This window comes from Trichogramma pretiosum, unplaced genomic scaffold, assembly GCF_000599845.2.
Source record: "Trichogramma pretiosum strain Unisexual culture from Peru unplaced genomic scaffold, Tpre_2.0 scaffold23, whole genome shotgun sequence".
NCBI classification, from domain to species: Eukaryota; Metazoa; Arthropoda; class Insecta; order Hymenoptera; family Trichogrammatidae; genus Trichogramma; species Trichogramma pretiosum.
Window position 1 is genome coordinate 149942 of NW_019641629.1, and position 26970 is coordinate 176911.

At 41.9% G+C, this 26970-nt stretch overlaps 7 protein-coding genes across 12 annotated transcripts; 3 read left to right on the plus strand and 4 right to left on the minus strand.

Moving 5' to 3' along the window:
• Positions 1 to 45: 45 nt before the first annotated feature.
• Positions 46 to 11356, minus strand: LOC106654902 (myotubularin-related protein 3). 2 transcript variants are annotated; one of them, XM_023459130.1, is made up of 12 exons: positions 9664 to 11356; positions 5604 to 5679; positions 5016 to 5522; positions 4325 to 4947; positions 4045 to 4240; positions 3772 to 3957; positions 3284 to 3690; positions 2933 to 3196; positions 2544 to 2841; positions 2374 to 2475; positions 2110 to 2294; positions 46 to 2026 (listed from the first exon to the last, which is right to left on the minus strand). In XM_023459130.1, exons 3-12 carry the CDS (start codon positions 5508 to 5510, stop codon positions 1522 to 1524), a joined length of 3261 nt encoding a protein of 1086 aa, XP_023314898.1. In that variant the 5' UTR covers positions 5511 to 5522; positions 5604 to 5679; positions 9664 to 11356; the 3' UTR covers positions 46 to 1521. The 2 variants fall into 2 exon arrangements, with proteins under 2 accessions (XP_023314898.1, XP_014230516.1); XM_014375030.2 differs by having other exon boundaries at positions 9660 to 11356.
• Positions 11357 to 11879: 523 nt separating this feature from the next.
• On the minus strand, positions 11880 to 13308 carry LOC106654736 (protein OPI10 homolog). Its single transcript, XM_014374737.2, has 3 exons — positions 13122 to 13308; positions 12725 to 12854; positions 11880 to 12651 (listed from the first exon to the last, which is right to left on the minus strand). The coding sequence occupies exons 1-3, from the start codon at positions 13155 to 13157 to the stop codon at positions 12209 to 12211; spliced, it is 609 nt and encodes a 202-aa protein (XP_014230223.1). The 5' UTR covers positions 13158 to 13308; the 3' UTR covers positions 11880 to 12208.
• Positions 13309 to 13674: 366 nt separating this feature from the next.
• Positions 13675 to 15212, minus strand: LOC106654727 (protein arginine methyltransferase NDUFAF7 homolog, mitochondrial). Its single transcript, XM_014374727.2, has one exon. It carries the CDS (start codon positions 15107 to 15109, stop codon positions 13775 to 13777), a length of 1335 nt encoding a protein of 444 aa, XP_014230213.1. The 5' UTR covers positions 15110 to 15212; the 3' UTR covers positions 13675 to 13774.
• Positions 15213 to 15365: 153 nt separating this feature from the next.
• Positions 15366 to 22804, plus strand: LOC106654696 (oocyte zinc finger protein XlCOF15-like). Of its 5 annotated transcripts, none has more exons than XM_014374681.2 (3): positions 15370 to 15465; positions 17868 to 18014; positions 21952 to 22804. In XM_014374681.2, exon 3 carries the CDS (start codon positions 21958 to 21960, stop codon positions 22636 to 22638), a length of 681 nt encoding a protein of 226 aa, XP_014230167.1. In that variant the 5' UTR covers positions 15370 to 15465; positions 17868 to 18014; positions 21952 to 21957; the 3' UTR covers positions 22639 to 22804. The 5 variants fall into 5 exon arrangements, with proteins under 5 accessions (XP_014230169.1, XP_014230167.1, XP_014230166.1 ...); XM_014374680.2 differs by lacking the exon at positions 15370 to 15465 and adding an exon at positions 15475 to 15586; XM_014374683.2 differs by lacking the exon at positions 17868 to 18014 and having other exon boundaries at positions 15366 to 15465.
• On the minus strand, positions 17046 to 17651 carry LOC106654546 (zinc finger protein 573-like). Its single transcript, XM_014374470.1, has one exon. The coding sequence runs from the start codon at positions 17649 to 17651 to the stop codon at positions 17046 to 17048; it is 606 nt and encodes a 201-aa protein (XP_014229956.1).
• A 294-nt stretch (positions 22805 to 23098) lies between the features above and the next one.
• Positions 23099 to 23740, plus strand: LOC106654547 (gastrula zinc finger protein XlCGF7.1-like). Its single transcript, XM_014374471.1, has one exon. The coding sequence runs from the start codon at positions 23099 to 23101 to the stop codon at positions 23738 to 23740; it is 642 nt and encodes a 213-aa protein (XP_014229957.1).
• An 812-nt stretch (positions 23741 to 24552) lies between these two features.
• Positions 24553 to 26866, plus strand: LOC106654709 (esterase FE4). The gene is made up of 5 exons (XM_014374706.2): positions 24553 to 25689; positions 25753 to 25912; positions 25977 to 26294; positions 26353 to 26500; positions 26576 to 26866. Exons 1-5 carry the CDS (start codon positions 24781 to 24783, stop codon positions 26715 to 26717), a joined length of 1677 nt encoding a protein of 558 aa, XP_014230192.1. The 5' UTR covers positions 24553 to 24780; the 3' UTR covers positions 26718 to 26866.
• Positions 26867 to 26970: the final 104 nt, after the last annotated feature.

Genomic DNA, 26970 nt, shown 5'->3' on the forward strand with positions numbered 1-26970 from the left:
TACGTAAAGATTTGTAGGCATCAAAAAATCACAACAACAAGTATATTACGATTTACTGTAAATAAATGATATTTATTTGTTGTACCTCGGCTCGCAATTTGAGCGAACGTGCAAATTGTTAAAATGAAAACTAATAGGTCGCGATCAACGTCTAGATATCATAAATACTCTAATACTTTGCGTTGTAATCAATGTTTGTTTTGTTTTGTTTTTTTTTTTTTTTTTATTCAATACGCTCATTTTTAATTCAAGTATAATAATATATACATGTATACGTTTCACGTAGTTTTTGATATCGACCATCGAATCATTTTCCACTTTTTTTTTTGTATAATCCATCGACTCCCAAGTATAAAATATTTTTCCAATTCTATATTCTTACACCCGTTATATTTTTTATATGGACATGCATGAGCGGTTTTTATTTTTTTGCTCGATTGGCATTTAAACTTCATGAATGTCCATTTTCTTTTTTGGTCGAAGAAAATTGGCACCAGGCCACTTAGAAGGTAAGTTCAGGTTATCAGTTATCATTTGTTAAGATTATTTCGTTTTATTGTAAATAATAAAACACTTAAAACTCGCTTATTCTAAAGTAACAACTAATGATGGTTTATAATATTTTTCTTTGCAAAAGATCTAACCGCTTCGAAAAGTTGTTACACCATTGAATTTGAAAAACAACAATTTGAGTATAACTATAGAATCCAATTTTTATTCATACTTTTCATTACTTAAATAAAAATTATCGATTAGCCATAAGTTATAGGTAAAATATTTTTCGTCCTTTAAAATTAAAATATCTGTCACAGCCAATCACAAACAAATACATATACCATTTATATATCACACTTACGCATTTTAAATTAATTTTAAATAGAGTAATGAGCTTAATCACGATTCATTTTATTAAAACTTTACTCTTTGACTTATTTTATTAAGTATAACGTTTTTAAATTGTGATGGAAAAAATTAGAAATCAGTTTCCAACAATTGTTTTAGATTCTTCAAATAATCTAATTTAATAAAAGTAACACTGAAATAGTCTATGTTCGATATTTGCCGTTTTTTTTATCATTCAAGTCAGAGATGTAGTTTCATATCATACCATCTTTTGTGACGCGTTCTGAAATACTCTTAATATTAGTTCTTAAATCTTCTTTTCCATTATGGACTATTAGATCACTCGATCGCGCGGTCTACTATAGTCATTTATATAAGTATACAATACAAAGAATTCAGTGTATAAATTTCCTGGGAATCGCCAGCACTCCTTTGATTACGAATACTTGTGATGATTCATTGAGATTGATATTATTCTTTATTTGAAAAGTTTGTATTTATCAAAATTTTTCTAATATATACTCGAATTCAAGGGAAGGACACGTAACATCGATTAATGTTCAACTACACATTCAACTTTGACAAAGTTAATGCTTTTAAAAAAATATAATACGAATCTCAATAAGAGCCTCACTTGATCAACAAATTAAACGATGGCTTACGAGAGAGCGCCAGCGCTCAATTGGCGCCGCTTGGTTCGACGATAGCCTCGCAACATTCATCATTAAATGTTCGGCTGTTTGCAGCCGAACGATGACAGTCGTTTGCGGGAGGGAAAGGAGGTGGAATCGGTGGTGCGGGTACCGCAACGTCAACTGATTCTATCGAGTTATTACTATTTGGTTTTGGTAGTGGTGGTGGAGGAGGTGGCGGTTGTTGTTGTTGTTGTTGTTGTTGTTGTTGCTGCTGCTGCGGCTGCTGCTGCTGTGGTTGTGATTCCAATTTTTGTTGCGGATACTGATGTTGCGCAAGTGTTTGTTGAGGTTGGCATGGTTTATGTTCTTGTGGTGCTTGTGTCTCCAGCTGTTGCAAGTGATGCTGTTGTCGGCATTGGCATGGACTTGTGTGATGGTGTAAATGAGTGTAGCATTCACTGCACACCCGAACTGGATTATATAATTGTTCGCTTGGTAACGGAGTTGAATTTTCCGAGCAGTCGGCACAGAATATCTTCCCACAGCACCTGTGATATAGTTATTTATCAGTCATATTGAAAAACTGGAGATGAAATTAAAAATATTTCATTCCTGTTCACTGATAAATTACCTGCAATGATGTTTACGCCTTCCGAGCCAAAATTCCGTATCACATCCCATGCATCGGTTAACTGCATGATCCGGTACCCACAAAGTTGGAGCTGGTCCTGGTTCATCTAGAGCTTCCCACGACATGTCTGACGGTAAGGACTCTCCGCGTTCGCCGGCGCTGCCCATCGAATCCGGTAAAGAGCCCTGAAAATAAGATTCGTTATAATACTGAAACAAAAAAAAAGAATTTCATGTCTTGATTATAATTAAAATTTCTACTAACAACATCGTCAATCGGCTCAGCCTCTCCATTGTGGTAACAAACTTGCTTTATCAAAGCCATTCTCGTTGTGTGCAGTTCTTTTCTCAACGCTTCTTCCTTCAACTGTTGAAATTTATAAAAAAATTATTTACTATATGACTTCGCGTTAATGATAAAATCTGTCAAAGTACCTTATTCTCAACGATAATTTGTTGAACTCGCATCTGAACGTCGCACTGGATAACCGGCAAACCATCGACGTCGTCGAGTCTGTCCAAATTGTCGATCAGAGCTTCTTGATGGATCGGCGACGCCGGACAAATACTGCTCGGTGTTCGCGAGGCTAGAGCTGCACTAGTTTCACTCAAATCACTTCCACCTTCGTTATTAGGGGTACTCGATTTTTCGCTAGAGTCGTTAACGGCTGCGGCATCGACCCATTGCGAATCCGTAGATTCTTGCGTGTCGTTACACGTGGTTTCTTGATCACTAATTCATAATGTGCATGTGCGATGAAAAATGACAATTCAGTTGTTTTTTTTTTTTTTTTGTACGAATTTTTAAATTCTAAGTAACTTACAAATCTTTGTCCTGGTCAATATTTTTAGCAACGATTAAATCACCATTCGGTACGATCGTGTCAGTCGAACTAGCCACAGAAGTATTGGCTTCGATAGAAATTTGCTTAACATTCGGTAGAATTTTAACTTCTTCAGTCTCTTTTGGTAATTGCTCGGTAATGGAATTGGTTTCGTTTGGCTGCCGTTTCAGTTCGACGAGTTCGTCGCCATTCTCTTTGCCGAGTTTCGCGCGACCACCCTCTAACGTGATTGTATCAAATTTTCTGTAAATAACATCAAAAGATCGATCGATAAACGTTTTTTTTTTTTTCGGATAAAATTTCGTAATTTCGATCCTTGCAAACACTCACTTTTCTATTGAAATGCTAGGATCACTTTGCCGTCTAGGTAAATAAGCCGTGTGCTCTTGTACTTGGATAAGATCACCGTAGGAACGAGTCTCCGTGAGTTGCGATTCGCTGTCTCCGTTCTCGATATCGATCAGATTCACGCGCTGCTGCTTGATATCGCCGATGCCCGGTGTCGAGTCTTTGCTGCCCAGGTACACGTCGTGCCACAGCTTGAGATCGCGCACGTTGCAACTCGGCCATAATACTTTTTTCGTGGGTGTGTACAGATGATTGACGAACGAGGGCGAGTTCAAGAAGCGCCAAATGGAAAAGGTACGGTCTCTTATTCGCAACTGCAATCTTTCCTGTCTCGTGTTGCATAAGAACGTTCCGAACAGTTGCGAGTACGCGTGTTGAGCTAATTTGACCTTGAATACACAAGAATTTCAATAAGTAACTGATATTATTATTTTTTTTTTTATATGTATCATTGGAAAAAGATAACTTACGAGATAAGCCGGTGACATTTGAAAGCTGCATTTGAACTGAGTGGTCAATTGATGGACGCAATCGAGCCACTGCAAAAATACCGGGCATCGCTCGTTCGGATCCTCGTATCCGACATTGTGCCCGCAGCGATCCGCGAACTTGTGCCCGAAATCCAGCCATTCTCTCTCGCACAAAACTTGGAAACCCTTTTTGCAAATCAAAAAACATCAAATATTAAACGATCGGAAAAAAATTATTCGTGCTTATATAAGCGAGCTTATTGTAAATCTCACCTCCATCGTTCTGTAGTAAGGATCGAGCAGAAGCTGGGCGAGCGCGACGATCTGAGTGGTTCTGTCCCAGCCGTCGCTGCAGTGAACCAGTACCGGCCTCTCCTCGCGCTCGATCGCCGATGCCACCGTGACGGCCGTCCTCAATAAGCCCGACATGTGTTGAAACCATTTTGTGCCTTCGAGCAAGCTCAGCCAGCTGTGGAATCGTAAAAGAAAAAAAAATTGAACAATAAAAAATGTTTATCACGAAGATTTCATTCGGGCGAGGTGAGATACAGACTTGTTTTGATCGGCGTCCGAGGCGCACAGCTGTCGCACCGCGTGAAAGCTCTTGCGTATCGAGTGTATGTTGGGCAGATTCATGAACTGTATCTCGCAGTTGGCGTAGTACTCGGGGCACTCGCAGCCGCCGCCGCGCGCCCTGTTGGCCACCGCCGTCGTGTACGACCTGGCGTCCACTATGAGGACCTTCTTGACGGGCGCCGGCACCACCGGCTCGTCGCTCAGCTCCGGGGAAGAGTAATTGTTGATTACCGTCGTCGTCGCCGTCGTCGTCGGCGTCGTCGGTGTGGTGGCGTCGCTCATGATGGTCGACTCGCCCCGGTCGTAGAAGCAGGCGTCTGTCAGCGCCTTGAGCAGATCCTCGTCCTCGGTGGAGCGCCAGCCGAGCCAGCCGACCTCGGGCTGACTGCTGCGCGCTATCACGGCCCCGTTGCCGACGTGACGCCAGATCACCGCGGGGATGCGCCGCGACGTGCGGAACTTCGCCACCGTCTCGAGGGTCTTGTCGGAGATGCACGCCGGGACGAGGATCTGAGGGGGATAGGACGGGCACAGCTGGTAATCCTTGTTGATCTGACTGATGCGCCACGTGCCGTGCAGATTGAATTTCAGACGTTCCACCTGTCAAATCGTACATTATATTAGTAAACGGAAAATGACTATACGTATCGCGTTCGTAAATGACTCACTTCCGAATTGAACGTGGCGAGGTACGTGTCGTTATCCTTGCCGAGTTTCGGATACTCCTTTCGCTCCTCCATCGACCAGGCGTAGTAGGCGAAGGCGAACATATCCTCGATGCTCTTCCTCGGAAGAGTGATCTTGTGCAGTCTCTTGAACCATTCCAGACAATGCTCGTTGGTGGAGAAAGCACAGCTGATCGATCTGGCGTCTTTGCAGCTGATGTGCAGGTAAAAAATCTCCTTGACCTCCAGCAGCTCGATGAGCCCGAGTGGCACGTTGTGCGATCCCTCGCCCACCTGCACGTACAGTCGGTAATTCGAGAGGGCGAGAACCCCGTCGGAGGTGTGTCCCAGCGCCACGACGTACTCGCCGCTCAGCAGGGCGAACGGGCAGGCCAGGGTGGCGTCCTCGCACTCGTAGCTCGTGGATTTCGGGAAGAGCTCGGAGGCGCGCAGATGGCAGATCGACTGCAGACTCGTCGGCTCTTCGGAGCTCTCCATTGTTTTTTTCGTCTGTGTTTTAGTACAGAAAAAGGAAGCAATTGTGAAATTTATGCAAGTGTATAAAACCGATATAGGTAATACCGATCTCACCTTTGTAAGAGCAGACCAGGGTTACAGCCTTAATCTCCGAGCATCTAGGATACCTTAGATTTGTATCGGATTACACCTGGAAGTAAAAAAAAAAGTCATAAAAGTTGTTTTTTTTTTTTACGAAAGCGTCTGGATAAAACTCGATCGTTCATTCTCAATGTTAAACACACAATTTTTTTTTTTAAAGTTCAAGCATATTCATACGAAAATAAGTTTGTAAAAATATCTCGCAAGTTCATCATCGCACGTGCATTTATCTCGGCACGAACCACGCGGAGCAAGAAAAGCGAAAAACAAGTCGGAAAAAGTGTTTCGCGTTTTTCATCGGTGTCCGACATTATTATTTCCTTTGAAAAGCTGCGCACATGCACACACAGATACACATGTATACAATCGGTAATGAACGAGGCGCCGTTGCCTATACACATTGTGCATTACATGCCAGTATATATATAGAGGTATATAATGCACATGTAGCTCAGCCACACACAATATGTTATAGACAGCTGAAAGAAGGACACACTGCACTACACACACACACTCACTCACAGAGAGTAGTTTCTTACTATATGTGTACACACATTGTGCGCCGCACTGCACACATACAACAAAACGAAAAGCGATCAGCGAGTATGTACAGCGCGGCGCGGGACAAAATTACAAAACAGCGTGTCGAGCAGCGTCCCGAGGCGCGCGATCGATTTGCCTTTTATATATCCGTGTGTACATGCGAATTCGAGAATTATATTTCGCGACGACGCAAGGCTGCACACACACACTACACGTATAACTGCGTGTGCTTGTTTACGCTCGCTCTCGCGAGACAGTGTGTATTTATTTACGCGTGTTTTTTAGGATTTAAATTTTTTCCCTCCTCGATAGAAGCGTATTATAGTATAATATTAGTATATAAAATAAAAGGAGGTCACGTGTGTGCAGGTGTCGTGTGTTGTATACATATGTACAATTAATGCGCGGAGACACAGATAAGCTGCTAGCTGGTCGGAGTAGCGAGCGAGAGAGACGACGACGACGTATACGGGGTCACGTGTGCGCGTATATATATACGGCGGCGGCGCTCAACCCGTTTACTACTACGTGCATAGCGGATATATAGCGGCGAACAGAGAGAGAGAGAGAGAGAGAAAAAAATTGTTCTTCCCGAAGATTATTGCCTCGAGCTTAGCTGCAGCTGAGCACCTTGAAATTTCCTATATATCGAGTGAAATACGTCTTTTTTTTTTACGCGTGTTACGCGCAATCTTAAAGGTCTCGCGTGGATTTTAAAATGCACCGGCTTGTTGCGCGGGGGACGTTGTTTACATACGCAAATAATAATAACACTCGACGTTCGGAGCTCGTTGAAGAGAAAGAAAAAAATTGATGCGCTCTATGTACACATAAACATTGACAGCTCGCCGCCACCGCGGTTTGTCCGATAAGCTCGTCGAGCGATTCATTGTCGCACTTATCTTTTTATATATACTTATTATTGTATACTTGGGACAATTATATTGCTAGAGTTCATTTATCGGAGTGACATTTCATTTGCAGCGACGACGGTGGCGGCGGCTGCGATACGCGCGGCGAGAAAAGAGAAAATACTATTACCGAGTGATTTCGAAAGTTGTTTGCACTTTCGTGCGATATACCAGTGTGGTATGTGTCTGTCTGCCTGTCTGTGTGTGTAGTCGCTTGCGGAGCTCACTTTTTTTTTTTAACAAAAATTCAACCCAAGGCGTCGGTGATGCGTGATGAAAATTTCATTTTGCGCGCAGCGAAGCTCAAAAGATGCGAAGCGCCTACGTGTGACTGCACACGTTCGAGACTTTTGACGCGGCAGTTAAAGGACGGCTGCTACTTACTATACAGCTTTCGAGAGAATGGGGTGACATTGGAACGTCAACGTCGAGTAAGAAAATGCGCACTTGTGTGTGTGTGTAGATATGATATTGGCCTGTATATACCGCGAACGATTATATCGAAAAATTAATAGAACACAATTCGCGCGTGAGTCAAATAATTATACGATTTCTTCGAAGCAGCGAGCGCGACAGCGATAATCTGTATCGCGCCGTGCATCGAAGAATAAAAAAAAATGAAAATTCCTCGAAGACATTGTTGGAATCGACGAATGGATTTGTTTACTCGCGATACGCATTGAATCTTTTATTTTTGTGAATCTTTAAGGAAGTCGCGACGACGCGAAAGGCCTGAAAGAGCCGCGCGACATCGAGATTCCGAGTCACGGAATCGAAATTCCGGTGACTAAGATGACGAAAAAGAAGATGATATAAATTCGTTAGATTCGTCGAGATTTCAGCGGTGCCGTAAGGAAAGCTCGGAAAATTTTCCGAATCGTTCGCACACGTGGCAATTGGTTTATTTTTTGCGTACAACACAAAAGGACGAGAAGATAAAGAAAATACTCGAATCGTCATCGTTTCGTTTTATATATTCGAGAGCCCGCACGTAGTAACGACGTTAATTGTAAAGGCGGACTCGAGACGTCGTCGTCGACGGGGCGCACACGATTAAAAGAGGTCGAGACTGTACAGTGCAGCAGCAGTAGCAGACTTGCACACACACACACACACACACACACACACACACACACACACACACACAGACGACTAATTATAGAAGCTCGTTAGACATGTTTTGTTTACTTCGGCAGGTTATTTATAGACACATGGATTTTTGTGCGCTCGCCGCCGCTACTACATGCACATGCACAACGTCCACTCGTAAATAATCTCTCTCCTATGCTCGGTGCAGTTTGCTGCACGCGGAGAGCCGCCGAGAGTCACTTTGGAGCAGCTTATCAATGAGAGATATGCATATAAATGTGTGTTTGTGAGTGTGTGCGTGTGTGCATATAGGTAGAGTATACAAAATATAGTGGTCGACGAGCTTTAGAGCCTCTTTTATTATTGATATATATCGTATAAAAAAAATGTAGGCGTTCGAGACAATGTGGAGTGTGCACTAGGCACGAGGAGCATGAGCAGCAGCACGTTGAGAGTCACACTTTTAACACACAAAGATGCACTGCACACACACACACACACACGCACGAGTTAATATGTAGGTAACGTATGTATATACAGGCCGAATCGAGGCGGGCAAAAATCAATATAGGCATGTATAGCGACTGTTTTTTAACTCGCTTTTAACGCTTAAAAAAAAAAATTAAAAGGTACGTGCGTAAATACTACAGCGCCGTAAGCGTACGCGTTTTTACGCACGTAGACGCGCCGCCACCTTCGATCATAGGTATATTACGCGCAGGTAAGTACTCGCTCGCGGCTGTACGATCCGATTCATTGATTTTGTCGCTTTTTCATGCAGTTATTCCTTTTCTCTCTGTTTACTCGTGTCACATATTGTGCGCGTGTAGAGTATATTGGCCAAGTCGGAGCTCTTCCACTTTAGCCGCGCTCAGAGGAATGAATCAACCGAGTCGAGTGCAGAGCAGAGCGGAGCATGCCCCACACACACACACACACATGTGTGCGTGTGTAAGTTTAAGCATGCAGAATGTTGCTGCAGCACGACGTATAGGTATGTAGCAGCAACAACAGCAAGAGAGACGACGGCGGCTACTACGGCGGCAGCCTTCGCATCTCGTCTTACTGTCTCTGCTGCTGCTGCTGCTGCTGCTGCACCACTACCTAGTAGTACAGTAGGTATGTGCATGCGTGCATTAGTACAGCTGTCTGGCTCGTGTGCCTATATACGCACTACATAACAATCTCGGCAGAGATGCACTTTAGTGCTACCTATATCGTAAAAATGTAGCCTGCAAAATTTTCTGCCTACGTCATGTTTCTTGTCTCTCTGCGTTTCTTTTATAACAAAGTCCGACCGCAGCGAGAGAGCGAGATATGCACATAATAATAAAACGAGCAACATCGAGCGAGCCTCGGACTTGTGTATTATATGCGCCTCGTTGCTGTCTATTATAATATAGCCTCTCTGCTGCTCCGAAACGCAGGCATAATATAACACACACACACACACGAACACACGAAGGAGGCTGATTATAAAACACACCTACCCTGCTGCTGTTGATGTTGCTGCTGCTGCTGCTGCTGCGACTGGCGCCGCCGACGCTGCTGCTGCTGCTGCTGCTGCTGCAGCTACTCGCGACGATGATTACGTAGTATCCTTTTAGCTTGCAGCAGATAGCAGCAGAATGTCGATGATCGCCGACGCCGTTAATGTCGATGGCATGATGATGATGATGATGATGATGATGATGATGATGCTAACACACACACATACACTGCAATTTGCACAGCTGCTCGCGGTATATGAGCGCAAGAAAAGACACACGTACGTACAGTACACAGAGAGAGAAACTAGCGCGCACACCTCGAGAGAGAGACTCGTCGATCAATTTCTATCTCTCTCTCTCTCTCTTCCTCTCGCACACACACAGACACACAGACACCGAGAACTGTCTGTTGCACTCTTGGGTAAAGTCGCGAATGCGTCGAGCAGGCACGTATGTCAACTATACACACACCGCTCAGCGATTTATATGTATATAAAATATATCGGGGGATAGTTCGTTATTCGCGTGCACACACAATGTCCCGATGTTTTTGTTATTGTAATATATTCTTCTTTGCTTCTTCTTTGCTCGCTTTACTACTACATCACCACCACCACTGCTACTACTACTACTGTACGACCGACGAGTGTGTAAAACAGCGGAGTAGTGCAGTCACTGTCAGTTCGTGTACTATATTTTTATAGTATATATAGCAGCGAGTGACTCTGTGCGATACAGCGAAATAACAACGAACGGCGTGAGCCCACCACTGCTGAATAATAATCGCAACACAAGCGGAGACGACGCGCGCACATATGTGTGTGTCCGTCTGTCTCTGCACTCCTTGTGGTATATTATAATACCTGCGAATTATATGCCCAGCCTTTAACGATTATATGTAACACACTCCGAACAGCAGCAGCACTCTTTTGTCGAGATGCGTTGTACACGGTCGCGATACAGCGAAATTTGGAATACGGAGTTGGCTCGCGCACACGAACACAAACGCGTATACACGCGTATACACGAAACTTCTCTTGGGTATTGCGCAAACTGGAGTCCCTCTCTCTCTCACTCTGCACCGAGATAGTAGAGTATACTACAACAACAACTGCTGCGTTGAGCGAGATATTAACAACAACGCATCATCTGCGGTTGTTTTGTGCAGCACACACACGGAGCACAGCTCCTCGCGTCGCCGACCACACTACTGGGGCACGAAATAAAAGCGATCGCGCACACAACAACGACAACACTCAGCGATAGCTGCTGCTGCTGCACGATGTACTTTTGTTCGCGAGACTTGATACTCGATATATACACACCAACACGGACACTGACTATTATTGTTGCTGCTGCTGCACGCACAAAGTCAACTGTTATATAGATAATGTTCTGCCTCGCAGCTCCGCGACACTGACGTCTGGCTTGCGTCGCAGCCAAAACTCGTCGTTCACTATATTATTTCGACGATATCCATTGACGAAGATTCACTGCCCGAACGGCGATTTATAACGATTACAACGGGATGCGCGAATCGACGACGGTCGCGGGCGTAGAGCGTCGATGTTCTCTCGCTGTTAAAATTACCAACTACGCGTCCGACGCAGTCAACAAGAGACGTTGACATGCAACTGTTACGGAGTCAGCAGCTCGTTGGTAAAGCTAGCTTTTACACACAGACACAGACACATATAGCATTGCTGACTGCACACGCACACACACACACACACTCCTACGCTCCGTTTGCAGTATAGCAGCAGCAGGTAGGGCCCCTGTCTCTGTGTGTGTGCGACTATACGTGATGTACGGCGGGTAGCCTCTCTCTCTGTGTAATATCATTAAGCCACTGTGTACAGTTCGGAGCCTGCAGTTACGAATATGCGCAATTTCAACTGGAGCATTCGAAGTATCGACGAGATTCAAAGGAATAGACGGATTTAACAAATTTATATTTAAAAATCGACAGTTTGAGCAAATTTAGGCTTAGGAATGATTGAAATTCGCAATTGTTATCGTGTTTTCACTTCGCGCGCACAAGGCGCCACTGTAGAAGCTCCGTTTTTCGCACATCAGTATAGATAACGAGTCACGTACAGCAGCATTGGAAAATTACAAAATGAAACGAACTTTTTTTAGATGTGAGATGATGGCAAATTTTATTTGTAAGTTAAAAATAATAAAATAATATTACAATTTTGATGAAGTTCATTATTAAATAAAGTTTTTTTTTTTTTCTTTAAATTAATTTAAAAACTGGAGACAAAAATTACACACGGTATTTCTGTACAATGTTATTTGTTTCTTTCAAATTTTCAAATTTGTCTGCATTACAAAAACATTCGTTTATCTTTAAAACTAGGTAAAACTTATACACAAAATTTTATAAAAATATTTATATCGTTTACAGATGCTCGTGCAAAATGTATAAGATGTTCGCTGAATTGATTGTGTAGAAAATTACACTCACACACATACACACACTGTTACTTTCTGCTTTTTGAAAGCAGAGCATAAGTAATTGGGAATCTAATTACAAATTTCTCTATCCTTCTCTCCAAAAATTTGGATTTTGCTGCAGTCTTCTTTCGAACGTTTGATACCACTGTTGTATAGACGATAGAGGCACAAAATTTTCTGTAGGGTTTGGCGTCATTTGTGATTGCGTCACTGAGAAGCTCGATACGTAATTCAAGAAGTTTTGTACAATTTTTTGTGCAGAATATAGGGCTGTATTTGCGTGGTTTGCATTCAATGTGGCTGAAGCCATCATGGCTTGCTGTTCTATGATATTCAATGGCTCAACTGACACACCTATTTGTGCAACATGAGATATCTTCCCTCCAAAGATGTTTAAATTATTATTCTCAAATTCATGATTTTTTTTCAAATTAGAAATTTTAAATATAGCTGAAGGTTTGTGATTTGTTATGTATCCTAAGAACTGCCAGTTTGGTGGTGCACTGGGATCAGGCCAACTAAAGTACACTGAGAAAAAAAATATTATTGATTAGAATTGTATGACATGAGGTAATTTTAGTAATTAATTATAAGTATTTACCAGCACCACCCATGCCTTCTGCAAGTGGAATTGATCCAGTTAGAAAAACAACAATGTGATTGATGTCATCAGCATCGGGTACAGTTATTAAAAACTGATGATCACTAACGGGTTGAAAGTCAGTCTGAACCTGAAAACACAAATGCAATTTTCATTATTTTCGATTTAATAATTATAAAAATAAAACCAAATAGATTAAACTCGAGTTTCAAACTGAAATGCTATTTAAAAAATTTTAATTTCAAGACAATTTCACGAATTATCGCGTATTTTCGATTGCCGACGATTGTCGAATATTCTGGAAACTTTTGGATAAATTTGACAAATCAGCTGACGCTCGAGTGAAAAACCCCGGTGGAAAAAGCCAGGTTAATGCGTTTATGGATGTTTCACTTACCAGACGACCGGACACAATTAATCCAAGCATACTCATTTTTTAATAACGTAGTAATTGAACCGTATACAACTTGAAAATCGACGAGACGAGTTGCCCGCGCGTGCCGAAATTTCTAACACTCTCTGTATTAAATGCCGTGCGTGTGTACACAATGTACCCTACAAGTAGACTACCACACAGCGAGCTAACCAAAACTAGGTAGCCCATGCAGCGGCGTGAACTTTTGACGGTTCTTCCTTAATACTGATGCTGCTCCAACTTGGAGGCGACGGCCGACGCCGCCACCGCCAGGAGAGAGGCGGGAATTTTCAAAAATGTCAGATTTATTGAATGTCAATTGGAATGATTTAAAATTTATTAAAATTTAATTGATTTAATTGAATAATGTGCTGAACAATCATATGAGGTACTGTAAAGTTTAATTTTGATTTGGACATAAATGAAGGTGATGAAAAATATATTTTGGTTTTTGATTTTGAAGTCATACTTCAGTATTATTTGTCATTCAAAGTTTATGATTATAATGTAGGGTCAATTTACAAACAAATCAATATTTTTACAAATGAACTTAGTTCTTTAATTAGACTAGATAAGTACAAAAAATTCAACTATCATATTAGTTGTAACAAATAAATTAGTGTCTAACTAGTGATTCACTTTAAATCATCTTCATTGTAGGTATTAAATCCATAGACAGGGAATTTTTTAAAATGATCCTTTAAAACATTGGGAAACATGGCAACAACTTTAAAACAAGTTCCCATCTCATCATCGCCAACTATCTTATTATAACCATGTTCCAATTGCTTTCTTTGGGCAGGTGTAGCATTTTTACATAAATTTGCTAAACGAATATTGATTCCTAATTCAGTTAAAAAGTCTTTTTGAGTTACAGGTCCAAAGCACAAAGTGTTGTTGTGATATCTAGCTATCCTTTTCAAAAGGGCAAAATCCACATCTGCAGTCAAATCAGATAATCCTGGTTCCACCAATGGATCTACTTGCTTGTGTTGTCGGAAAGCCCTGAACGTATCAGTTTTTTCCCCACTGTGCCCATAATCAATAATCAGCATGAAACCTCCATTCTGGGCAATAGCAGTAGAAGTGTACCTAATTACATTCATCGCTTCGAGGCTTATTTCTACATGATCTCTGGGATCGTTTTTATCTAAAATAGCATCACACGCTTCTGTTTTGGCTAGAACAAATTTAAATTTATCCTCTTGTTCATTGCTCGCATCGACATCCACCATCACCTCGAACCATCCATCTGTTGTCTTTTGAAACTTGTGTATTGGCAAGGCATCGAAGAACTCTTGCGCTATAAAGATACTGAATCCTTGAGGAAGATCGATCACAGATTTGTACCAATAGACGTCTATTCCATTAGATGTTTTGCCTTTCATGTAGTGTTTGCCCTTACTCTCTTTACTATCTTCCGAACTCGATTCAGACCCACAGAGCATGTCTTTCTGCACTTTGGCCAGAGCTTGGCTAACTTCCACAAGATGCAAAGACACCTCTTCGTTCATCTTGAGCTTGTCGAAGACCCTCAAGATATCTCTGGACAGCGTGCCACGACCGGGCCCTAGCTCCACGATCTGAAACTTCTTGTTGTGTATCTTCTTGCACTCGCTTATTATCCAGACGGCGATCATCTCCCCGAACAACTGGCTGAGCTCGGGTGACGTGACGAAGTCGCCCTCCGGTCCCAGTACATCTTTGTTGATGTAGTAGCCCTTGGCCGGATGGGTGAGCACGTGCTTCATGTAGCCGGCCACGCTCAGCGGCCCGGACAACTTGATCTTGTACTGCAGATCCTTGCAGAGGTCGGATTTTTGGTTAACACTGTTGGTTTGTTGACACTGCTCGACGGTGGATCGATCCGCGGCGGTCGTCATGAAGCTGCTGGCATTTTTGACACGCCAGCGCAGCCTCGAATAAGACAGCAACTTTTGACCGAGTACCTTGACGTTATTGTTGTTCATCTTGAAATGCTACGCGATAAAATTCGCTATCAGTGATGTGAGCCGCAACAAGCAACAAATGTGGCAAGTCGACTGTCACGCAGGGCATGTTTATCATTTCGCGTCGGCTGCTACGAAGCTAAGTTGGTATAAGGAAGCAGCTGCTGCTCCGTTCCGCTAGCTTAGTAGAGGAATGACGCAGCTGTGGTGGCGCGGCGGCATTCAAGATTCTTCGACGGACTACAGGCAGTAGTAGTACAGGCATCTAGTCCACACTCCACAATACTCGATCTGCGTGTCGGTCGAAATTCGTCGTGTGAAAACCAGCATCAGAAGATTCTCCCACTCGCACGTGCTGCGGCGAGTTTTAGTCACAGGTAACTTGATTCAAGTGAAATTTCTTCTTTTGAGTAAAGCGGAGTTATATTTCGGCCGAATTTCTTGCGGAGTTATATCCTCGATCGACTACTACAAGAAAATTTTTAATAAAAAATTACGGTAAGTCGACCCCTTCAAATAAATATACTTTTAAGTCTATTCGGTAAGCCAGGAATCGCTTCGAATTTGAACAAACTGCACAAACTCGCAACGAATTGTCAATAGCCCATTATTCGCTATTCACGTATTAACAAATGAATAGTCACTCGGAGCTCGCAATACGAGTTATTTTGCGTAAGACCTCTCTCGCCTTCGCGTGCGTTTATGACCTATATTGTACATAGACAAGAAATTATATACCTTTCAAGCGTTCAACGTTATTGCATAGCTTCGGAGCTGGTTAGAAATTGTGATGTCGAACGCATATGCGCGCGTTTGAAATTATCCGGAACGCATCTGTGCGCGTTTGAAATTATCTGGAAAAAAACTCGTAAGAAAGTCTGAGCGAGATTTTCAATTTCTACCGTATGCTGCATATGGTACGCCTTCCGAAATCTTGATCCCATTCTTGAGCAATGAGCTATTTTTAGGCACATGGTGTCCTTGATAAAAGTATACCCTAGAACTGAGAGATTCGGTGATTTTTTGGAACTGATTATTCACATACTTGATGGAGATTCGACTTTTTTATCGTATCGCGTGACATTTAACAGCTAAACGTTCGACGTTAAGATGCTGGGGATTGTTTTCGAGTTTAAATTATTTATTTATTTAAAAACCAAATCAAACAGCTTACTTGTGCGTAATTCATCGCGGATACAAGTCTTAGGCTATCGGTATTATTTTATTAACTACGAGCGATATCCTAAACGTTTTTTTCGATCGTATTACAAGTATTACGTACACGCGTTGTATGCAGATAAACAATCCGTCATATGTGCATCGCGCATCATAAAAAGTGCTGAAATAGTAAACAACGCTCGAGATTCCGCTTGATATAAGATTCATTATACGTTCGTGACTTGGTAAACGTTTTAATCTCGAAAAAAAATAAAGATGCTGGGGAGAGTCGTGTGTGCTTTATAAATTATTCTTTATTCTGAATCGTCGCATGTGGTACAAAACAATAATAGGACAATTAAACTTATAATTACTTCACACGGATGAGAACAGGTTCCTTAATTCTAGTGACATAGCTTGGAATTTCAAACACTATAATTACTTTTTGCACGAAAAACGTACCTTTACATTACATTATCTTATCGCGCGCGACATCGCAGAAAGAGTGTCTCTCTCTCTCTCTCTCTCTCTCTCGAAGCCGGTGTAGAAAATTAAAAAATTTTCAAACTGATAACGAAGATTATAACAAACACTTGGGTGTATATTTTTCTTAGAAAAATATCGTCAAGGTGAGAGCGAGAATTGCAAAGAGAGCTAATATTATATGTTTAAAAGTTTGTTAAAATAAATAAAGTACGATTAAAAGCTAATATAACTTGGTTTCCTTTCGCGTTTAAAAAAAAAATTGTCGCTTCGTTTCTATCCCTTCGGACGATCGAATCAAAAGTTTTTTTTTCTCTCAATTACGCGACGATTTGGGATGCGCCTGTCTTCTATGAGCCAACAAATTTCTCATGCCTTTGAATATTCTCGAACAAGTGCTGCATCTATATTTCCTATCTTGCTGGTTATAATTCGGCCGCTGACGACATCTGGGATAGAAAAATTGTCCCGCATTATCACCACATCGTGGTTCCCTCCTCTTCCTGCTCAATCGATGCACGCTCGACTCGTGACTCCTGAGATGCGCCTCGCAGCCGAACGTGCTGTAGCATCTGCGACACTGGAGTCCGGCATCGTCGTGCATGAAGCTGCGATGCACGTCGAGTTCGGTTTGGCTCTCGTACGTCAGGCCGCATCGCGGGCAGACGAAACAGCCGCCCGGCCACGTGTCCGGGTGGTGGCTGCGCACGTGCAGCTGAAAATCCGCGTGGTCGACGGACCGGTGAGGACACGTATCGCAGTAAAAGAGCAGAGTGCGCGAGTCGAGACGGGCCACGACAAAGCCTCTTTTGCCGATGGCCGGGGCTGGTTCGACTCGCGACTGCCGTCGGGGTAACTGGGGTGGGGCTATATCGAAGGCCATCGACGAGGCCAGGACGTAAGTGACGCTTTGGAGACTCATGTGTATTCTGTGTATTATCGATCTATGAATTTTCCGCGCACTGAAGTTGAACTAGGAACTTCTTAACCTCTTTTGACCTCCACTTGGATAGTTCCTTTGGATGGAATATGAATGATTCGCGAATGACTCGATGCAACGATAGAAAAATACTGCTTGAAAATTTTTTGTAGTTAGAAAATATGAAATAAATATACTGAAACTTTTATCTCTTTTCAGAATTTAGATTCCTTTAAATCTACTCTTCACTCTCACAAAAAAAACATATAAAGCATGGGGAACTTAACCCTAAATACTATCATACCAATAAACAAAAGAAAGTGGCGGCAAGAAAAAGCAAAACGTATTCAACGATGAGGATATCAGGTGCGTAAAATATAACGTTCAAATATGAAGGCAATTTTTTTTCAAGTTCTTTTTTTCAAATTTTCAAGGCTTCTCGGAGATTCATAATACCCCATTTGCCATTACACTGATAAAAAAAATTCATTGATTCAATGAAATTTAATTTAATATTTTATATACTATTAATTTAATCAAATGAATGATTGAGACAATGAAACTTTCGTAGTTTGAGCGTAGAAACGAGCGAGCGCTTAGGGCGTGCACACTGAGGCAACATGAACTCATGAACCAAGCTCAGAAGGCTGTAACTTTGCATCTACTTGACCGATTACCTTTCAAAACCTCTTAAAATTTTCGTTTTTTGATGTACTTTCACTTGAACTAATGTTAGCCTCAGTGTTGGGAGTGCTGGGCATCGATACTTAGCGATAAACTTAAATATAATAATTTTCCACTAAACTGCAATGGTAGTGAACTTGTATAGCGACAAATATAATTAAGGCATGAATGGACTTACATAAAAAGTACAGTACGAGATTCAAGTCCGATTCAATTTGGCCTCGCGTTTTACGGCGTGAATGAAGATCAGATCTTTCACATCAACACGTGGCAAATAAATTTCAAGTTCGACGTTCTCAAGGACAAGTTTAATCCTGAAGGCATCGCATTTCTCCAAGAACACGAGTTTGATTTGGACCGACATCGAGATGAAGGAGTAAGTCACGAGCAGTTTAGGAGATTGTTTTTCAACAACGGACTATTTACTCAAATATTTGTTGGGTTACTTTCAGATCAAAAATCAAACTAGATTTCAGGCCAAAATTCGAGCTGGATTTTCAAAAATCGAGCTAGATTTCCAGTCAAGTACAGCTCGATTTCTAGTCAAATCGAGTTCGATTTCCAGTCATATCCTGCTCGATTTTTCAACTGGAAATCCAGCGATTTTCTTTAAACAGGGTTCGACGCTCAAGTAACTTTTGCTTGCTTTCATTATATTTGTCGCTATACAATATATTCCAGACTGGGAGGTAGGTGAAAGAATTAGTCGAGATTCCCTTTTCAAAGAACTCAGTTTATTTATTCACCTCTCTTTAGCCTCTCTCGAGGCTTCCGAAGATACAAGCTTTTCTTGGGTCTATTTAATGCCCAGACTAGAATCCGTTTTTCGAAAATCGGGCTACCCTGAGAAAAAAATTTCATTGAAACAATCACGAAGTGATATATTTGCGATATGAAGTGATATGAAAATATCATTTCATATTTCGTATTTCACGAAATGAATGAAATGATCAAATAAAATTAATAAAATTATGATTACTTCGATGAAATATTTGATTGGCAGACATACCAAATAAATATTTCACAAAATTGACGAAATGCTTCATTGTTAGGATTACTTGATTCATCAAGTTGATGAACCTAGTTTCATTCAAAATATTGTTATAAAATATTTCATTGATTTAATAATCCGTAATAAAAAATGAGTCTAATGTTTTGCCGCTAAAAGGTATTCGGCAACTATTTTCTCGTTTCCGCAAATGACGAAATATCTTTTAGATTGGTATATAAGGAAGGTTCATCTTTGAATAAGTAAATAAGCGAGCGACCCCTTAGTAAGCGATAGCGTCGCGTTATCGTTTACAAGCGTGTAAATGCGTTAGGTTATAGAATATGTGTTAAATAGTGCAAAAAAATTTATAAAATTATGTATGTAAATTAAAATAATTTCTTCAAATCGAAAATAAAATGACTGTTAACTGATATCAGTGTGTAAGACTTCAAAGAAGTCAAAACCAAAACACAAGAATTTATTTTATATTCTATTTAAATAGAAAATAAAATCAAAAAATTATTTTGTTAAAATTTTCGAAATATTTTATCAAAACAAAAAAATTTTTAATTAATTTTACAAAAAATATCATTGCTAGAATTAAATTGTGTCATAATTAATTAAATTATTTTGACAATTCAACTAAATATTTAGTTAACTCGATTATATATCGTGTATTATTATTCAAATTAATACTTTTTTTCTATTAAATATTTTGTAAATTTTAATAGAATATTTCATAGAATCAATGAAATTAATCAATTGATTGCCCGCGAAGAAATAATTTCGTTGAAACAATGAAGCCTTGGTTGATCGGGCCAAATATTTTTCTCAGTGTAGTGAAAAAGTTATTTGAATTTATACTTATAATGCTCGGTCGATCAAAATCGGGGCTTCGGCATCATCTTAAAATATTTCATAATTCAAATGTAATCCATGTTGTTCATTTAATAATATCATTTAACAGAAATTATCAAATATTTTGTTGCACCAATGAAATAATTTTTTTTTGTTGTTCAACCGAAGTTTCTAGTGGGCGCATATCAAAACTCGCGAGTGGCTAAATGAATTTTTGAATGCTATACAAGAAACCTCTCATTACTCAACTCCAATGCGATTAATAGTTGTTAAGTGCGTGCGTTCCTAGGTAGGCTAATCGTTAGGTAAAACTGCGAGTATAGCTTGATAAGATTAATAAATATGTATAATTGTTCAATTATTCTTAAGTTAAAACTATAAGTGCAACTATAAGTGCAAATGAATATGTATATAAATTGTAAAATCAACAAGATATTTAATAATAATAATTAAATAGTTAACGATCTATACTCCATTACAGGTACTGGAGAAAAGTTAATTAGTATTTGTCATTAAAGATACTTTACTTTTGAAATTTTTTTCCTTTATTTTGAAGAAATGTTTCATAGATTGAAAAGAATATTTCATCAGTCTAATAAATTTATTTTATTTAATGAATGAACTATTTAACAATTTTTACCAAATAATTTCATTCGTGCAATAAAATAAAAAAGATTACATAATTTTGTTGAATCTATGAAATTTTCATTTTTTCAATGATTTTTTTTTCTCAGTGTAGACAGTCGATATATTCTAAAAATATGGCAGTTATCGTCAATCGTATTGTGCGTATAGAAATTTCATCTCGAGTTTTAGTTATTATCAGCTTCGAGTGGAGATTAAGAAACACTCCGCGGGAGGTGGTCTCCACTCCGATGTATATTGTTTTTTTTTCGCGTGCAAACACGCGAGTTCATTACGAAGCCGGAATTGCAAATCGCTACTCGTGCTACGAATACCGATGTGTTTTGATTTTATTAGTAATTTTCATTCGAGTTTTTAGTGTCTTTTTTCATCATAGATGTCGCTAGATTCCACTTTGACTTGAGTCAAACGTAACTGGACTAAAAAGAACCTTTGAAGCTGCTTAAATTTTCGGTACATCTGTTTCTTACGAGTATAATAAAAAATAAATAAATAAAGATCACGTTTTCGTACGCTGAGATAAGACACAGGGGAGGAAACATTGAATAATTTTTTATCCTTAATTGAAAGCATCCCCGACGGAAATTTTTCTCATGAGAAAGTTTTATAAAGTCTAAAAAAGTCTTACAAATGTTCGGATTTCGCACACCTGATTGATAATTTTAAAGAGTTAATAAGAGTTTTTAAAAATTCATAAAACCTTTTGGAGACTCAATTTTTTATAAGAATTTTTAGTACTTATTTAGACTTTTAACGAGTTTTTAAGAATTGGAGTGGCGCTGAAATTTCCGTAGGGGATAGGAATTAAATTGCTTTCGCGAATGTGAACAAGTGCTCGTACGTGTTTTTACAACACCATGCAGACGGGGTCAAACGCTGCCTCGCGAAGCTCTAATTAATCAGCTATCGAGAATAATAATATAGACGTCGAGCGACCGTACTCGTAGTAATATCGTGCGTAAATACGAGCACAGCCGAAAGATAAGGCATTATACAACATTACAAATCCGAGTTTTAACTTTAAATTTTAGCGCGATGATTACTCGATCGAAGGTGCGGGCGTGGACAATATCGAGTATGATTATTTTACTCATTTACGAAAATAATCTCACTTTGTTTTCATAGAAAAGCATGTGCAGAAAGGAAAGCCAGAAGAACAACTTCCCAGCGTCCATGGGAGACGGCGAGCAACTCTACTGCAAGATCTGCATGACCCTGTTCTCGGAGAAGCTCGATCTGCAGCAGCACGTGTTCAAGCAGCACCCGGAGATCGATCGGCCCTTCATCTGCGACAAGTGCGGCGCCGCCTACGCCACCAACGCGGGTCTGCGACAGCATCGCTCCAACTCGCACGAGCCCAAATTCGCCTGCGACGAGTGCCCCCAGAAATTCGGCAAGGGCGCCTATCTGCGCCAGCACAAGGATCGCGAGCATCGTCGCCTCAAGCCCTTCAGCTGTCACGAGTGCGCCAAGGCGTTCACGCGCAAGGACAATCTCCGCCAACACGTCAATCTCGTCCATCTCGGCGTGAAGAAGTACAAGTGCGGCCAGTGCGACATGAGCTTCGGCTGGCGCAGCACTCTGACCTTCCACTTCGCCAGCTGCCACCTGCCGCCCAAGTTCGGCTGCGACGAGTGCGGCAAGAAGTTCGGCCTGAGGAATCATCTGAGGCGCCACGTGGAATCGGTGCATCTCGGCATAAGGTATCACAAGTGCCCCGAGTGTCCGCGCCAGTTCGCGCGCAAGGATAATATGGAGTCGCATCGAGTCAGTGTACACGTGCTGGGTGGGCGAAGCACGAGGCAGGTTTAAATGTGAGGGGGAAAAATTGAAGGGCGATGTATATAAAACGAGCAGCGTATAAGTTGTTGATGTAAATATACTTTATCTGTAGTGTAGCGTATGAACAAAATAAGATATAAAAGCCATTAATATATGATAATATATTATGTGATAATTAATTAGATTATTAATTTTTATACTATTTTGTATATTAAATAAAGTATACATGACATACAACTTAAAAAAAGAGAAAAAAGCGAGTAAATAAAAAATGTGGAACTGTTATTGCTTTGTGTGCGTATTTTTTTATTTTATACACGAATCAAAGAAATTGAGAGATTAAATTGAATTATCATAAGGCAGTTGGGAAATCGTTATCAAAAATGACCACACGGCTCTAGACTCGACTTTGAAACTGTTTTTATAACAGTCTCGCGCGTCGAGTGGACAGTGGCGATCGCGAGTCAAAAATTGAAATTAAAATAAAATTATGGATTCTACGAAGTGCAACAACAACAAACCGACCACCTACTACTGCTGCGCGTGCGAGGCTCGCTACGAGGAGCACGCGGCGTTCCAGCGACATCTGCTCGACGCCGAGGCCCATCCACGACTGCGACGCCGCTACGTGTGCGACCTGTGCCCCTCGGCGTACGCCACGAAGTCCGGCCTGAGGCAGCACCGGGTGGCGCGACACGAGGCCCCGCACCAGTGCCGGATCTGCCCGAAACGCTACGGCAAGCCGAGCCAGCTCGCCCAGCACCTCGCCGCGGTGCATCTGGGCAGGAGGCAGTTTCGCTGCGGGGAGTGCGGCAGAGGCTTCGCGCGCGAGGACAATCTCAGGCAGCATCGGGCGGTGCTGCATCAGGGCTTGAAGAGGTTCCTGTGCGATCGCTGTCCCGAGGCGTTCGGATTGAAGGTGACGCTGAAGCTGCACGTGGCCCGGGTGCACGACGCGAGGCGGCTGGAGTGCGCCGAGTGCGGCAAGCTCTTCAGCAAGTTCAACCACGTGAAGCGACACCTGCACACGGTGCACCTGAAGCTGAAGCCGTACAGGTGCGAGCTATGCGACAGGCCCTTCGGCAGGAAGGAGTACCTGAAGGCTCACACGGCGAACGTGCACAAAAGTTGATTCGAGTTAATACACGAGTGTGATACGATTAAAGATAATAAATTAATTCGAATAGAAGCGGTAGTTTCATTTTCAAACTTTTATGTCGGAGTCATCGTGTGTCGCGCATTGAAATGATTATAAAATATATGTAAGACTATGTCATTTGTGAAAAGTTATGCGTGGTATGTGCAGTAATTGTACTCACATAATATTACCTTACATAGTTTATATTTTATTTACTACGTTACGCGTCCACTCGTAACATTATATTTCCATTGTTTTCCGGCGCCAAAAAAAAAAAAAATATTACTCGATTCGCAGAGACAAATGTCAAACATCAGAGGATATCTGTTGTTATTATCTATTTATTTGTATCACATTTTTTCCAAGAAGCTCTTATATGTACCGCTTACCCGCAGAGCCCAATATTACTCAAAATGATTACTAGCAATTGTGTACCTCTGGACGCATAAACACATCGCCGACATAATACACACGTGTTTTTGTAAGGATTGCATGAAAATTGCAACCGAACGCGTTCAAGCTGGAGTTCGTTCGTTTTTTTTTTTTGCCAAAGCATGACTCGACTAATAAAATAAAATAAAAATTAAACGACATTACCCTTTTTAGGAACAAACGGCCTGCGTTTAACTTCGAAATTGATTTAAAAATATCTATTACATCTCTGCCGCATTTTATGAAATATAATGAATTGGAAAACTACGGTGACTACTTGTTAAGTAATTACCGGCCCGCACTTGACAATGACCGCACATGAGCTGCTGCACTTGTACAGTAGCAGTATGCGGTAGTTAATTCGCGAGTGCCGTGATTTTGCACAATTTCGGGATTCGTTAAGAGTCGCGCATTCGCTGCATCGTACACGTAATGATAAATTAAAAAGCCTAGTATAGTCCGCGTGTTTAATGTACGGGTCGCACGCGAGTCGCATGAACATTTTTTTTTTTTTTCACGTAAGTCATCTTCCACGCCGAGCTTTTAGAGCTGGGCTTCAGTTTCGAGGCGCAGCTTCGACCGTGCGCATCGCACAATAGACAATGAAGCGATCGGGTAGTAGTTTTTATAATTTTTTACCCCTGGCGGTGGTTCTGCTGCTGCTGCTGCTGGAACAGAGCCGATGGGTGAGCTCGTGCGACACGATCCAGATCAGCGTGGCCGGCGGTAAACTGGAGGGCGTCTCGCAGAAGAGCATCGCCGACGGCGGCGACTATTGCGCCTTCAAGGGCATACCGTACGGCAAGCCGCCGGTGGGCGAGCTCCGGTTCAGGGATCCTCTGCCCGCTGAACCGTGGCAGGGTGTGCTCGACGCCAAGTCGTACGCGGCCCAGTGCCCGCAGTTCTGCATGATGCAGCAGAAGGTCATGGGCGAGGAGGACTGCCTCTATCTCAACGTCTTCACGAAGAAAGCCGACCCGAGCCTCAAACGTCCCGTCATGATGGCCATCTACTTCGGCGGCTTTATCTTCGGCAGCGGCGACGACTCGTTCTACGGCCCGGACTACTTCATGCGCAAGGACGTAGTCCTGGTGACGGTCAACTATCGCCAGGGCGCCTTCGGCTTTCTCAATCTCAAGGACAAGCTGGCGCCGGGCAATCAGGGCATGAAGGACCTGGTGCTGGCGCTCAAGTGGATCCAGGAGAACATCGCGGCCTTCGGCGGTGATCCGGGCAGCGTCACGGTGTTCGGCCAGAGCTCCGGTGGCGCAGTGGCCCACTACCTCGCCATCTCGCCCATGTCCAAGGGTCTGCTGCACAAGGCCATAGCTCAGAGCGGCGTGGCGATCAATCCTTGGGCGCTGCCGCATCCCAGGGCGGCGGAGATCGTCTACGAGATATGCGAGAAGTTGGGAAATCCGACCAAGGATCACGCGCAGATCATGGACTTTTTGCGCACGGTGGATTACAAGAAGATCATCGACGTTCAGCGACAGTTGGTGCCTTATCCGGTAATTATTTTATTGATGTTTGAATTTAGACTGATTTTTAATTTGGAAAAAAAATCCATACAGCAAATGGCACAGATGGTGGCCTTCCCCTTCAGTCCGAACATCGACGCCGAGTCGGACAATCCGTTCTTCCCCGACTGCATAATAAAAAGATCGACGGCAGGCGCACACGTTCCCCTCATGATCGGCCACACGAATCGCGAAGGAATCAGCTTTTACCGACGTAACGATATTCGTAATAATCCAATGGAAGTTCTCGATTTTTAACATTTTACTTTCCTTCAAAGTCGGCAATTACGAGGACTTCGACAAGGACATCGAGAGCCAGATCCATCCCTACGTGGTGATGGTACCGAAGCACATGTACGGCTTGGCCGACATGTCCGGAGAAAAGTTGAAGAGCTTCTACTTCGGCGACGACAAGATCACGGCCGATAATCAGGACAAACTGATCGATCTGCTGGGCGACGCCTACATCACCGAGGGCGTTCACAGGGTCGTCAATTGGCAGGTGACCAATGGCAAGCACCCCACCTACTTCTACCGTTACGATTACGACAAGGGCTTCTCGCTGTCGAAGATGGAATTGAAGAGCTCGGCCAAGGGTAAGGTCAATCGATTGATTATTGATTCGAAATATATTATGATGTTTTGATATGGTAGGAGCCGCTCACGGGGACGAGCTCTCGCAGCAATTCCGCATGAACATGATCGAAAAGTTCACGGGTGCTCCGCTGATCAAGGACGGCTCGATCGATTTCAAGATGATGGAGCGAATAATCGAGATGTGGGTCAACTTCGCGACCACGGGGTAAATAAAATTTCATACATTTTTTTCTTTTATAAATTTTGTACGCATCTATAATTTGTATTCGTTGCATCGTAGCGAACCGAATCCAACAAAGACGGATTTGGTACCGGTCGAGTGGGAGCCGGTGAAGGATGGCAAGAATTTCGAGGCTCTCATCATCGACGAAGATATGAAAATGGATAAAGTCAATAGTCTTCTGAACCGATACTCATCGTAGATTCATGTTAATAAAGAATGTCACGAAATCTCAACGTTCTTTTAACAACATTTTATTCTTAAAACATTAGTTCAACAAATTTGTATTTTAATTTCCTACGAGTAATTATTTTAAAAATTTACTAAATTGTAATACTACAAGAAACAATAAAAATCGTGTAGAAAGATATGCCTGTTCTACGTTTTTTTCGACAATGTTTTTTTCGACACGATTCGCATATCTCAGCTCTCCATGTGAGCCGTCAGATCGTAAG